The following is a 14,150-nucleotide window of genomic DNA, read 5'->3' as shown; positions in this document are numbered from 1 at the left end:
ATTAAATGTGATCACAGTTTTGTATAAACAACTTGGTTTTGTTCTGATTCTGACAAATATATGTGCAAGGATAGCTCAATAGCTTAAATCGAGATAAAAATGAAAAGTCAGGTCTTTTCACCTTGCCCTCACCTCAGATCCATAAAGATTACACGAAAAGGGAACTGTACTACCTTTTATCAACAATTAACTAAATGAGGTAAATGAGGAAGAAAATCTCGTGAATCATGAAATTGTAAGGGCGCGTACAAGAATTCTATTTCATTCACTGGCGTTAACTTTTGTCGCTCAGTTAAACCTGTCAAAATTAACAGTGAGGTTAGATTCTTCACGGCCGATTTTGTTCGTGAAGAATTTACTTGTCAGTGAAACTTGACATTTTTGATGTAAAAAGGTGTTCGGTTTTCGTATTGATGCAAAATTAATTAAAATTAATGAAATAATTTGTGTTTATGTTACCAGTGTACTTGTCAAAATTTTACTTCTTTAAGAACGCTCACCATTTGACAATTTTGTAGCCTACATTTGTGCGCAAAAATATTGGTTTTTTGATGATTTCTCTGAACCAAACTCTTTTTTTGAAAAAGTAAAACCATTAAAGTATGCAAAAATGTGTTACTTTTAAAGGAAAAATTGGTTTGTGGATGATAACTTATCCCACTTGGAGAATCCTTTGCAAATGTGTAAATTTATGTGTTTTGCAAAGGTTTCTCCAAGTGGGATCTCTGATGACAGTTCAGGTGGAAAATATGTTGTTTTCTCAACTCTTGTTTTCCATGGGAGTGTCACTTTGTTTTGATTTTGAAAAATGATAAAATAAATTGATGTTGTTTCATGGATAAACGGTTATTCCCGCTAAGCAGGGATGGCAATTTTTGTGTTTACCTCGGTGAGAAATTAGGATTTTGCAAGTCGAACAAATTGCGACCCTCGTCTCGCTCTATCCTAAAACTTTCGCTCTTGTTGGAATTTCCTATTTTCTCCCCTTGGTAAACAAATAACCATTTCTTATTTGTTACAATCAAGTGAGAAACGAACTTTCCGAAATTCCATTTACTTATAATGTTCGACTTCACTCGGGTGCTGTGAAACAAAACAAAAAGAAAATGCCAAAAAATTTCGAATTCTTTACCGGATCGAAACATTTTTGTTTTATTTTGTCAATTGGCTAAATTAATATAATCTTCAAAGAGCCATTGCCCTCTAGATTTTTGCAAATCATTCAATCGCAAATTGCACAGAAAATATTTAGAACTGGCAGAATGGAAGATAAAGTAACATTCCATTAGGACATCTTCGGTAGCTTATTTTGTGTGGTATTAAGTAGAAAATTTTCAAAATATGAACAATGCTCCCAGCTATAATCTCTATGATCTGCAGCCTAATGTTTCAATTTGTTAGAAATATTCTTTTTTTGTGATTTCTTTGTTGTATCATTTTTTGTAATTTTGTAACGACAAAATCTAAGGACATCAGGTATGATATGAAAAGAGAACAAATGGGAAACGAATAAGACGATTAAATAGAATTAAATATGAATGTATGGCAAGACAAGTAACCGGCTGCGTGTCGGCATTCGATTACTGGGTGTGTAGATAATTCGTTTCCGAATATTAAAAAACCTTTACAATTTTTGTGCGATCCCTTAAGAATTGGATTTTTTTCTCTCTCGTTTATTCTTGAAAACTCAAACCAATTTTTTGTTATGTTTGGCAATTTAATCGACTATAGCAATAATTTATAATTCGAAAATAATTATTTTTCTTTACCGATTTTAAAATTGGTCAATTTGTTACGTTTACAGAGGGCATGTTACAGTATTATGCTTAAGACCACCATTTGACTCTACTCTACGTTGATAAAAATTGTAATTGGCCAACCGGAAAACAGAGAGAAGAGCCACGACCAATTTTTAATGGATCGATGAATTACGTAAAAAAAATCTGTAAAATTTTGTCTATTACTGTGGTATACCAACCTATGAGAGCTTTTTCTACATAGTCTTTTAGATAGGAATTTCGAAGAGACACAGTTCAATGAAACATGAAACAATTCACCGGTCAGCTTGAAAAACGCCAAGGACACTATGACGTCCGCAATTCAGTGTTGACGGACACAGTTATAACTCAAAAGAATGCATTTTGACAAATCAAAAATTCATATTTGGGAAATTTCACGTAATTTACGCCGTAAGTACGCCGTTCATTTCAAAACATAACGCATATCGGGACATTTTAACGCACAGTTTTTGACATTTGTTACATGAAGTTAGTGGTATTTTGTCAACCTGCCAGTTGAAAATATTTAAATATTTGGCGGACTTATGGTGTAACACGTAACGTATAGCTTAAGGGTGAGCTACGTTAAAAATTGTGTGGAATTTCCAATTGATGGAGCTGTCAATGATTTAAAACCTTTATGGCAACAATGAAATATGGACGTCAGTATGTGCTCTAGGCTAAACCTTCCTCTCTCTCTCTCTCTCTCTAATAACATTCCCAATGTCTCCACTTGCAGGCGGGTCGCACTTTGTGTAATATTACGTAATTTATGGACAGTCCCTATTGAAACTCATGTGACTTATGCGAATCACTTTTCGCAATGAAACTGTAATCATTATACTTTCATTGACTTTTCGTCCCTAAGATCCTTTTTTGAGTAAAAATGGCTTGTACATTTTGCTTGACTTGCTAGCTTCGCTCGTATCGGCAAATTAACATCTAGTGCGCAAAATAACCCAATTTACTAACTAGTTAGCAGAATAGCTATTTGTGTGACAGACAGCCTGCTGAATCATATGGTTCAGAACAACAAACAAAAATCTGTTCATAGCCTCACCTCTATCAAAAAACAGAACACCTACGATCTATAATCAATAAATAGAAAAAATTAAAAATACGAAACTCACTTCTTCCTACAACTGCTGCAGCCATACACACAATTAACCACATCATAATTGTCTTTAATCGAAAACTTTTTCAAATATTTTTATTTATTCTAATTATGATAAATGCCGGGGTCCGACAACGTTAAAAAGACAAATGACACTTCAACCGATCGTTATGAGAATTTTATGCAAATTAAGCTGAACCGATACGAATTCTCTGCGTTATGGTTTTATTTCTTTATTAAACGATCTCACTGTGTCTCCTCTTATCGACCACACATTTACGAACGAATTTCTGTCCAATTTTCTTCAATACAATGTTTCATTCAATTAATTGAATTTGTTTTATTGAATATACCGGTGTGTTGCCATTCGGTGCGTGTAGCAATAAAACAACCGACAATGATTTGTTCAAATCTTTACGATATTGTAAATTACGCTCAAATTACACTGGGTTTGGTTCTGTTCTTTATATTACGAATAAACGAAAGCAACAAAAGCATAAATTACGAAAACTTAGAAAAATAATATCGCAAAGAAGACGAGAAAATTGTAAGCTATGCACACACGCAAGTCAACGTCAGTCGAAGACGGAATGCAGACTGAATCAAAATTTTATGAATAAGAAAAATGTTGAGACATTCTGTGAAGCAAGTGGCTATAGTAGCCTTAGCATGTGTAAGTAAACTATACATAGTTGTTGCGCCACATAAGTGTGTGCGAGAATCTCTGCTTATTTCATTCATAAATTTCTGTAAATCTGAATTTGCGATGTGAGCGACATTATATTGTTTGAGAGTGTGAAATGGTGTGTATGCGTGTTTGTTTTGGCATTGTGTGAGGTCGAAATTTTTCTTTATTTGGTAAATAAATAACTACATATTGCATTGATGGATAACTCGATCGGTCAGTGCAAATTCACTTGACTAAATGGACTACACGGTCTATGCCCACAATATATTGCACGCAAGTGGCTATTTCGGCGGATTGCTATTACAAGGAATTAGTAGCATTTCTGGTGATCTACCACTTTTAAATACAATCAAAGGAAGTAAAAGATTTGATAAACGCCGTGGGTGGTGAAAGATTAAGAATCATAACAAACTTGGAATCTATGCGCTCATTAAGAAGGTGTGCCACAAATGCAGTTGGTTCTCTTACCATCGTTAGTTCCTTCGGATATATCCAACAACACACTTTCGCTATTCTCTAGGGAGGTATGGCCGATTCTTCAAAATATGTCGATTTATATTTATTGTGTATAAAGGCAGCATATGCTTGCTTGGCAGTATATGCTTATTTGTCAAAATTTGTGTGTCACCGCCTTCGTGCAAGGTTCTGAAAGAACAGGTTAGGACACCTAAAGTTCTGAAAGAACAGGTTAAGACAACCACGAAGGCGGTTGACACCAAATTTTATAAACAGATAGTGTGAGAAATCAACTTGAAGAAAATATTTTTCTCGAAAATTCAGAATTTTGTTTTTGGTAAGTTCCATTTTACATATAAACTTCGCAGCCGTTGACGCAATTGTATGTCACCGCCTTCGAGATCAACTCAGAGTTGTCTTCACCTGGTTCTTTCAGAACCTTGCCTTCGTGAGAGTCTTAAACTGTTCTGTCTGAACTTTTACATAAGTAAGCTAAAATTCACCTGAAAGTAGAGAGCCTTGCATTATCTGGGTGTTTACATTACCTTCAGTGTTTATGTACCTACTATAAGTAGATTGAATGTGTGTGGTAGTACTGATACATAGGTTTCTTCCAAGGTCGTTCAAAATGTCAATCTTCATCCACAGAGAAGCCAACACAACCTCCCTTTGAAGTTTTAACGAACAAATTTGTTTATGTTGCGGTTATGTTTGCTTCTGTGGATGACGGTCGGTTGTTTTCAGCCTGTCAAAATTCGTTTTTACCGCACGATGAAAGAAACCTATACAAGGTTCTGAAAGAACCAGGTTAAGACACCCACGAAGGCGGGTGACACCGAAATCGATAAACGCACTCAGTACAGATTGTGTGTGAAACCAACTTGAAGAAAATGTTTTTTAGGAAAATTCGGAATTTTGTTTTTGTTACGTTCCCTTTTTCATATAAACTTCGTAGCCGCTGAACTCAATTTGTGTTTCCAAAAATACATGCTTCAAATACTGTATTAACAGGTTCATAGGACAAGGCAAAATCAGTATTGACACAGATTTCTACGACGAACACAATTAGCCGAAATTAAAATGCAAAATAAATAAAGTGATTCGAACTGAACCGATTATTTCATGTAACACATTTAAAGAAGTTGCTGAACGCAAAACGAGGTTTCTTCATTTCATGTAACAAAACAATACAATTTGCTGAACGCAAAACGAGGTTTCTCCATTTCATGTAACAAAACAATACAATTTGCTGAACGCAAAACGAGGTTTCTCCATTTCATGTAACAAAACAATACAATTTGTCAACGCCTTCGTGATCAACTCAGAGTTAACTTAACCTGGTTCTTTCACAACCTTCAGTACATACTCCAGTTGACCGTTAAAAAAATTCAATTGGCCAACTATGTGAACGCAACCATAAAATTTCAAACACACTCACTTTCACGGCGGTTGCGGTGTGTGGGGTGTGTGTGTGTGAGTGTGACGGGAAAGATTTCTGAGATGTCAAAATAAGATTTGACACACGACCGACAGATTCGTTTGTGTTTTGGTTGTATAACAAGCAATAACCTTCTGATAGAAACATGACAAGTATCGCGTAAATTGAGTTAGTTCCTTCAGTTCCTTTCCTCTAAAACAAACCCATTTTTTTCGTACTCCGCCGTGATGACTCCAATCGTGTGCCCCCGAATCTTAACAAAATGCGGAAGAACTTACCACAACTACTGTGGTTCGCTGTTTGCATTCGACAACACCAACCGAAAATGTAACTTTTCCACGGGGAACATTCTACGTAAAAAGAGTCACTATGATGTCCTTGGTTTGACGCCCAAGGCCACGCAGGTGGACGTGAAGGCAGCATACTACAATTTATCGAAAGTGTATCATCCGGATAGAAATGAAGGTTCCGCAGACGCAGCAGAGAAATTTCGCGATATAAGTGACGCATATGAGATACTGGGAAATTATAAGCTCAGACGATTGTACGACAAAGGTTTGTTGTGATGAGTTTTTCCCTTGTCAGAATACGAATGATTTTCTACTATTCCAATAGGAATCATTCATACTGCTGGGGCGCAGTATAAAGATGTGGAAGAAACGGTTGAGGAAGTGAAAGACGATGCACAGACCCGGTTCTATAAACGGCATATGAAACGTACCGAAGCGCCGACAGCGACGGGCCGAACACCGATCTTCAATTTTGATGAATGGAACAATGAACATTACGGGAAGGCATTTGAACGCAGTCAGGCGGCTAGGAAGAAATTTTATGGTAAACCAGCTGAAAATTTGCGTCAAGAGAACAGCGGAAAGTACGAGATCACGATATTTGGTGGCATGGTCTTAATGATTTTAGTTCTCTACGGAAGCACGCTATTCGAAAAAAAACCGGATGAAGTCAGTGAATCGACGAAGAGGTAATTCATATGTGAAGTGAAACTGTCGTTGGCCAAACTGGTCGTTGTTAATTGATTAGTCTATCCGCCTTGTAAATATTTTTCTCTTTTTTGTTTTCGATTTTCATTAAATTTATTTTCAATAACAAAATGTGAATTTCCAATCAAAACTTACACGGACGCCGTCTGCCAGTGTATTTCGTATCTTCTCTGGTCTCTTTGCCTTGTCGTCGTCTTCGTTCCTTCTTCGCCAGAATCCAGTCTCTCGATTTCTTCAGCGGTTTTCCACGCGCTTGCCTCGCCATTTCACGCTTCTTCGTGTACGCAATGCGATTGTTTTCCGCTACATCTGTACCCAATGCTGCCGGCAATTCGGCACTGCCACCGGTCATCAGTACAAGGAAATATTTTTTTGCCTTTGCCGAATTCGGATAATCAACGACCAAACCGCCAAAGAAGCCCGCCTTCATCGCCTGCGATGTGATCAGCTCGATTTGATCGGAATTCTCCGGATAAAATTGGAACACAACCCGAGCGGAACGGGTGAGCGACGAAAATAAGCTGCTGAAAAATGTGTACAACCGTTTCTGCGGATGATGGCTCGTTTTGTCGGCATTGCACAGCCATTGCAGTGCTGATATGGAAACAGCCCCATCGAATGTGCCCGATTTGAATGGCATACCGTGACCCATGTCGCCCAACACCAAATCTCCGTCACATTCACGTTCGACAGCTACGTCCAGCATGGCTTTGGCTATATCGATGCCGATCCACACATGACCCTGTTCAGTCAACACTTCACCAGACAAACCGGATCCGCAGCCAATGTCAAGTATCATACAATTTTGGTCGTCGGGAAGGGCCAACAGTTCGATGGCTCGTTCGCACATTGAAACTTGAATCTCGATAATACGGGAGCTGCAAAATTAATTAATTTTCAGTTAGACAATCGTTCCAGCCATGTTTAAGCGTAACATTGTAACGTACTTGCTGGTGTATTTGCGTGCCTCATCCTCATTGTAAAACTGAAATTAGAAATTCGCTTGAAAAGTGATCGTTTCGTCGTAGTTTAACAAAATTACGATTTCTGGTGGTGCTTTATGCTCCGGTCGAGACATCCTTCCGCTGTGATCGAATAAAACTTTTGTGTCAAGCAACAATTCAAATTCAAGAGTTTCTTTTCGTGCACACGCTTTTTGTTTATATTTTTATATCCACTGACAAAAGTGAGGTTATGTGAAATCTTGGTTGACATTTCACAAATGCATGCGCTGATGTTATAAACAGGACTGGGAGAAATTACAACAGGTGGCGATAATCGGGTGATAGAATGATTCGCGCAAGCCACAAATATCGACAGGTTTTGAACTTTTTGAAAGCTGTTCTAAGTCAATGGAATATAGCTTGAAAATTTTGCTGCCAGCGCCCTCGTGATCAACTCAAAGGTGTTAAAAAATATTGGGACAATATAGTGTTATAATGAAAGAGAAGATGATATTTTGACAAGTACCCCAAGGCAAGTTAAAATAAACTGGTCTCCTGTCCTCTCGCTCTCAATGTACCACGTTGAAAGAGAAGCAAATACTTTGACAAGTACCCCAGGCAAGTTATAATAATTAGTCTTCGGTTTTCTCGCTCTGATCATAACAGTCTATAGAACTATAAACACCGAAACTTATGCATTGAAAGAAACTCTAATTCACGCGGTAAGTGCGGTCGAAATTCAAAATGGAAAGTGCGGAGGTCTTTCTATCGTAGCGTCTTTTTCATACAAGGAAGCGTTGAAATGTATTTTTCGGTTCACTTTTTCATCGAATCGTTGACTTAAAATTCAAATTTTAGTGGTGTTTGCTGCACTTTCTCCATTTGATGCAGGCACAGATGCAGTAGTCTGTTCCTCTGGACTGATCACAGATGCAGTAGTCTAGACTGCTGTTCCTCTAGACTACTCACAGATGCAAATGAACATGCACATTTCATCAATATTTTCACGTTTGTACCTTTTAGGCAGCTCACTAATTAATTAAAATTCAATAACAACGAACAAAACAGCAAAAAAAAGCAATTTCAAAATTACACGATTTTTGTTTATAAAAATTTGACATATCATCGAGACCAGTTAAATAATTGGTCTGTCTCTCTTTTAACGCGAGAAGGAATTTGATATTTCGTATCCAGGCGAGTAAAAATGTCCGAGGGCTTTAGCCCATTTTCCTTCCCTAGTAAAGGAAATTATTAAATTAAATCGCGGAGCCAAAATTTGTACATCCATAGACTGTTCTGAGAACGTAACTTTTTTTCTCTCTAGGGCTTTTTCTCGACGTTTATGTTGGTACCAGTAAACCATAAAACAGAAAATGTGTCGGTTCAATCAATGGATGGTTTTAAAACTCGTGCCGTTTTCAAGCTGCCATCTGTGTCAATATGACGAAAGTTCTGCTTTAGATTTTTGCCGACAGAGACCTGCATTTCAAACTTCAACGTAGCCATTTTTCATAAAGCGCCATTTTTATAGACGCTGCGTTGAGACTTCTGATATTTCTGGTTAAATATTTCCAATAAATAATCGAAAAATCGCAGTAACAATGCGAAAAGAAAGTTTGAAGAAGAACAGCTCGAATGGAGTGACTGAGGACACACATATTGATAACGATGCTGACATAAATGGAGGAGCGGTAAACGATGCCGACGATGCCGATCCACTGGTAAGCTTTGTGTGAATTGAATGCGCCTAAAATGTTTTCGTCGTTGACAAAAAACAAAAATTTGTAGCAAGGCGCTGATCAACCAGCTTTAGAAATCCCAAAGAAAAAGGGTCGCAAGAAGAATGATACGGTGACAGAAGTACCCGTACCCGTTGCTAGCAATGACGATGATGGTAATTACGAGGTCGAAGACATTATCGACCACAAATTTGAAAAGAAAGTTCGTCACTTTTTGGTGCGATGGAAGAATTGTCCACCATCCGACGACACCTGGGAACCGGAAAGCAGTCTTGATTGTCCCGATATTGTTCAGAAATATTTGGAAAGTAATCCTGATGCCGAACAAGCGGCTGGAACAAGTCGAAAGAGATCGGCCGCAAAGGAGAAATCGTCTGCGTCTGATGTACCGGCAAAGCGGTCAAGAGCGAAAAATGCAACGTCGACTGCAAACGATGACAATGATGACGATGCAGCCAATGGCGATGAAGAGTATGAGGTGGAAGACATCGTCAATCACAAAATTGTACGTGGGAAAACTTCCTTTTTGATTCGTTGGAAGAATTATGATGCCAGTGGTGACACATGGGAACCCGAGAGTTCTCTGTCTTGCCCGGAAATTATTGCCCGATATAGAGAAGAACACATGAAGGATGTCGTAGTTAAACCGAAACGGGAAAAAAGCACAAAGCCGAAAAAGGACAAAAGCGAAAAAGAGTACGAAGTACAGGTAAGTGCAGCTGATGGACGCCATATTGTAGAGGAAATATCTTACAATTTTCTTCAATTTTCTGTAGTTGATCTACGACGAAAAAATTGAGGACGGTGTCAAACACTACCTGGTTCGCTGGAAAGGCTACAAAATGGACGACGATACTTGGGAGCCCGAGAATTCGTTGAACTGTCCCGATTTGATCAGCAAATACCAGGAATCGAAAAAGAACAAACGCACCAGCGGCGTACGCGGTACACCGAAAAAACTCACATACGCTGAAGTCGAAGAAACGGAGGGCGAAGATGACAAAATATTCGTGAATGGTTCCAAATCGAAGTCCAAATCCAAAGGAAATTCGAAAGCAGCGAAAGGGAAGAAGGGAGCAGCAGGAAAAGCAAAATCGACCAAATCGGCGAAGAAGGACGATGACTATGAGGTCGAGGACATTGTCGGGGAGAAAATTGAGAAGGGAAAGAAATATTATTTCTTAAAGTGGAAAGGTAAGAGTCGAACCCGTTGTGGTATACAAATCGGTATAGGTTTCTTCCAAGGTGAAATTAAAGGTCAGACCGTCATCCATAGAGCCATAACCTCAACACTATTAACAATGCAAATTGTCAAAATAACAAAGAAAAATAAGTTGTGGTTATGGTTCTATGGATGACATCGTTTCGTGTTCGGTTCATTTTGTGCGGGTTAGCCATGGAGGAAACCCATTCTACCATTTTGTACAAATTAATAATTTCAACGACTTGTAGACCAATTGCTCAATTTTCCAATTCAGTAATCAGTGCCATTCGTAAGTGTGTCATGCGTGCGAAAGGCATGCAAGATATGGTTAAGAATGTGTTAGAAAAACACGCGTGACATACGAACGATCCCTAAGGTCACGGTTTGAATAAAGTTCATTGTTCGCACCAATGGAAACCATGTAATCTCACCAAGAGATACTGTGTCTAGTCGCTAGTGTCCTAAGATTTCCTGGTGAACGAACTCCGAGTATTTGAAATTGTGATCTCAAGTCGTGTTGGTTTTTCGTAAAAATCACCATCCCGCTCATTTCTACTGATAATGCATCTCGCGAAATGATTTCTTATCTCAAAAAATTCGTTTCCAAAAAGGTTGGCCATCATCGAGCAACACGTGGGAGCTGGCCACGTCACTAAATTGTCCGGAGGTTCTGAAGAAATATCAATCCAAACAGAAAAACGCTCTGGATTCCCCCGCAAAGTCCCCATCGAAAGCAGCCAAATCCAAATCGGTCAAAAAATCGTCGAAATCCACTGCCACCAAGACAAAATCGCCAGCAAAAAAAGCAAAGACCTCGTCCAAACCAGCCAAGGCGAAACCAGCAACGAAAGCGGCCAAGAAACAGGTGATTGACGATGCTGAACAGGACTGGGAAGTGGAGAAAATCGTTGACGTTCAGTACAATGATGACGGGACGAAGAATTTCCTTATCCGCTGGAAGGGATGCGATCCGAGTCAAGACACCTGGGAGCCGGAAGATAATGTCGATTCGCCAGATTTGATCGAAGCATTTATGAGCAAGACGGATCCTTCAGACGAGGTACCGAAAAAGAAGAGCCGAAAGGCTTAAGCATGTTTTATTAATGTCAGATTTCAATTTTTTGTTTAAATCAAGGAATAATTTCTTGAGTAAGGAGAACATCGAATTTGGTGTTTGATTTATTTTTCCGATTAGTTTCGAGCATTTGAATCCGTTGACTTTAAGCTACTACTTATTTAGTATATGAATAAGGTATGAATGTGAACAAAAAAAAGTCTTTCAAATAAAGAGATGAAATGAAATTTGCGAGGCAATTTTATTGATCAAACTGCGTCTATCTGCTTCTTCTGCGACCGACCATGCATTTTTTAACGAATTATGCAAGTATGACGAAGCAAGATTGTTTTTTATAGTTGAATCCCAAATTATTACTTTTCCTCTACTCCACGGAATCAGTCCATCCGGCGTTTTACCATCGTCTAGCGATAGACCAGGTGGTTTCAGAATGTTAAAGGTATTCATTGTCGGCCGCAGTGTTATTCTGAGAATCATGGTCGCCCAAGAATCCAAGAACGATTAAATCGATATAATACCACCGTAGTCGGTAGTCCGGGCAAGTTGTATCAATTAGTTCGCTTCATGTTTTTCCAATTTTTTCTTTATGTCATGTGATTGAGCATGAAAAACTGCAGAACCATTTTTTTCTGGAAAATCGTTTTTCCGGCCGGAAAAGCGATTTGTATGGGAAAATTGAAATCAAACATTTCTTGAAAATTCTTTTTTTTAAACCTTATCAAGTAACATTTTGCGAAAAAAAACATTTTTCTTATTAATCAATATGGCATCGACAGATGGGTTTTCCCAAAAATTGACCCGGAAAATTCCTAAACTTTAAACTTACCTCACACTGACAAATCTAAACAAATTTCATTAAATGAGGTGTTTTCGGTCAGTACCTCTCGATTACTGCGTGGCTGGCTGGTTTTGAGCTGTCGCTTGGATGTTGATATCAGAATTTCCACGGTTACTAGAACGGAAATTTCCCAACACTATTCAGCGCTTTACTTCGTCCTAGTGACGGGAAAATAGATTTTTTAATAAAATTAAATCCTGGTCGCAAAAATAGCTTGGCATGCTGTGGATCACAGACAACAATAAAATTCTTATGACACATCACTATGATCGCAATTATTGCACCAAAATTCGTTTAATTCGATCTTTCAATACCAATTTTTTTTTTCTATAAATCATCTTGAAGGCCGTTTGAAATGCCATCCACGTTAAAAAAATCTCATACAAATGAATGAATGAAATGAACGAAACATTTAACGAAACTGAAGCAAGGTTACGCCTGAAAGTACTGTATCTTAAAGATGATCTATGATGATACCTAACAGCAACGCACTGCAAGCAAAAGTGCTTCGTGTTACAGCTGCCAAATAGATTACTACTTTGTTTAAAAAAAAAAATCCAATTTTTTTTTACAGTGTCTGTTCGATACACCGTTCCATTTCAGTATTCTATTTAGAGTACCACTCATGTTGGAAGTGCGTTGCTAACAGCATATATTACAATCCATTAGTATTACAGTATCAGTATGACACCTCTTCTAAAAGTCTAGAGCGAGTCTAATGATAACAACAACTTTTGCATCGATCAATGAAAATAGCACTTGACGAAAGAAAGGTTTTAATCTTAGCACTGAACCAAGCATTAGAACAGATTTTTTTCAGGTTGTTAAGATTGCTTGCAAAAGCATTAAATCTCTTTCAACGCACCAAAAACTCGGATATATCGTCTTACTGTCTATGGGATCGAACGAAACGCATCTGAAATACATTTCGTAAAAGGATAAATTCCATAGGATCGAACAAGGCGCCTTTATGTTACCTTTCGTAAAAGGATAGCTTTCGAACAAAACGCCTTTCGTCACCTTTTGTAAAAGGATAGATTTACTAGGATCGAACATAACGCCTTGCGTTACCTTTTGTAAAAGGTAAAATTTTCTAAGTTCGGACAAACAAAATCATTTTTGGTAGATGAAAATTCGCCAGAGTGTAAAGAATAAATTCGACGGATTTCGACACGCAAACAAAGATCGAAAAATCGAATCGCTGAAGAATGCTTGTTATTGCTGAATTATTGGTAGAATCAACGCACTTCAAGCAAAAGTGCTGTTAATGACAGCTGTCAAATAGAGTACTATTATGTATGAAATTTTATCCCCACTCTTTTTACAGTGTAAAATTTTGTATAGAGCACTGTCAAGTTTCAGTACCCTATTTAGAGTGCCACTTTTGCTTGAAGTGCGTTGGTAGAATATACATTCTTTGTTTATGTTGTTGCGGTTTCGTCTCATTTCAGTTTTCAAGCGCAAAAAAATGTATCTTGCAACTCGTGATGAAAGTGGAATTTCACGGCTTCGCCACGTTAGGCAGGCTTACGACTAGTACCGAAAATTCAACTTTTCATCAGTCGTGACAAAATATATTATTTTATCCTTGTTACTTGCATACTGACTAAACAAACCTGTTTGGATTCGCATGATGCGTAATCATCGTTAGAGTCTACTAGGTAATGCGCTGAATGAAATATGAGAATGACTGCGATCAGGATCAGGAGCATGAGCAATGTGAAAATAATGTTTGTTGTCTGTCAGAGTGAGCACAAGCCTCAGAATATTTTCTATGCTGATGCTACCAGCAGCGCTATGGCGTAAATTAATTAATGTAAATTTGTATTTAAATTTAGTGCGAGTCACAGTAAAAAACACCGAACTGGTTTCCATCTG

At 38.1% G+C, this 14,150-nt stretch overlaps 4 protein-coding genes across 5 annotated transcripts in view; 2 read left to right on the top strand and 2 right to left on the bottom strand.

Annotated features, from left to right (window-relative positions):
• LOC119084372 overlaps window positions 1–3,491 on the bottom strand; it is a 33,862-nt gene extending 30,371 nt beyond the window's left edge. Inside the window, exon 1 of the mRNA XM_037194323.1 lies at window positions 2,909–3,491. Coding sequence (XP_037050218.1) covers window positions 2,909–2,954 — 46 coding nt within the window. The 5' untranslated portion in view covers window positions 2,955–3,491. The remainder of the gene's footprint in view (window positions 1–2,908) is intronic.
• Window positions 3,492–5,523: 2,032 nt separating this feature from the next.
• LOC119084389 (dnaJ homolog subfamily C member 30, mitochondrial) lies at window positions 5,524–6,577 on the top strand. 2 transcript variants are annotated; one of them, XM_037194352.1, is made up of 3 exons: window positions 5,524–5,642; window positions 5,700–6,029; window positions 6,090–6,488. In XM_037194352.1, coding segments are annotated over exons 1-3 (699 nt in total). In that variant the 5' UTR covers window positions 5,524–5,641; the 3' UTR covers window positions 6,458–6,488. The 2 variants fall into 2 exon arrangements, with proteins under 2 accessions (XP_037050247.1, XP_037050248.1); XM_037194353.1 differs by having other exon boundaries at window positions 5,548–6,029; window positions 6,090–6,577.
• Window positions 6,400–7,635, bottom strand: LOC119084394 (probable 18S rRNA (guanine-N(7))-methyltransferase). Its single transcript, XM_037194359.1, has 3 exons — window positions 7,515–7,635; window positions 7,420–7,457; window positions 6,400–7,350 (listed from the first exon to the last, which is right to left on the bottom strand). The coding sequence occupies exons 1-3, from the start codon at window positions 7,548–7,550 to the stop codon at window positions 6,597–6,599; spliced, it is 828 nt and encodes a 275-aa protein (XP_037050254.1). The 5' UTR covers window positions 7,551–7,635; the 3' UTR covers window positions 6,400–6,596.
• Window positions 7,636–8,894: 1,259 nt separating this feature from the next.
• On the top strand, window positions 8,895–11,661 carry LOC119084373 (M-phase phosphoprotein 8-like). The gene is made up of 4 exons (XM_037194325.1): window positions 8,895–9,137; window positions 9,205–9,864; window positions 9,932–10,349; window positions 10,971–11,661. Exons 1-4 carry the CDS (start codon window positions 9,018–9,020, stop codon window positions 11,447–11,449), a joined length of 1,677 nt encoding a protein of 558 aa, XP_037050220.1. The 5' UTR covers window positions 8,895–9,017; the 3' UTR covers window positions 11,450–11,661.
• Window positions 11,662–14,150: the final 2,489 nt, after the last annotated feature.

Source organism: Bradysia coprophila, unplaced genomic scaffold (assembly GCF_014529535.1).
Source record: "Bradysia coprophila strain Holo2 unplaced genomic scaffold, BU_Bcop_v1 contig_732, whole genome shotgun sequence".
In the NCBI taxonomy this organism is placed as follows: domain Eukaryota; kingdom Metazoa; phylum Arthropoda; class Insecta; order Diptera; family Sciaridae; genus Bradysia; species Bradysia coprophila.
Note: the sequence above shows the minus strand (reverse complement) of the source record. Positions and strands in the feature narration are given on the sequence as shown.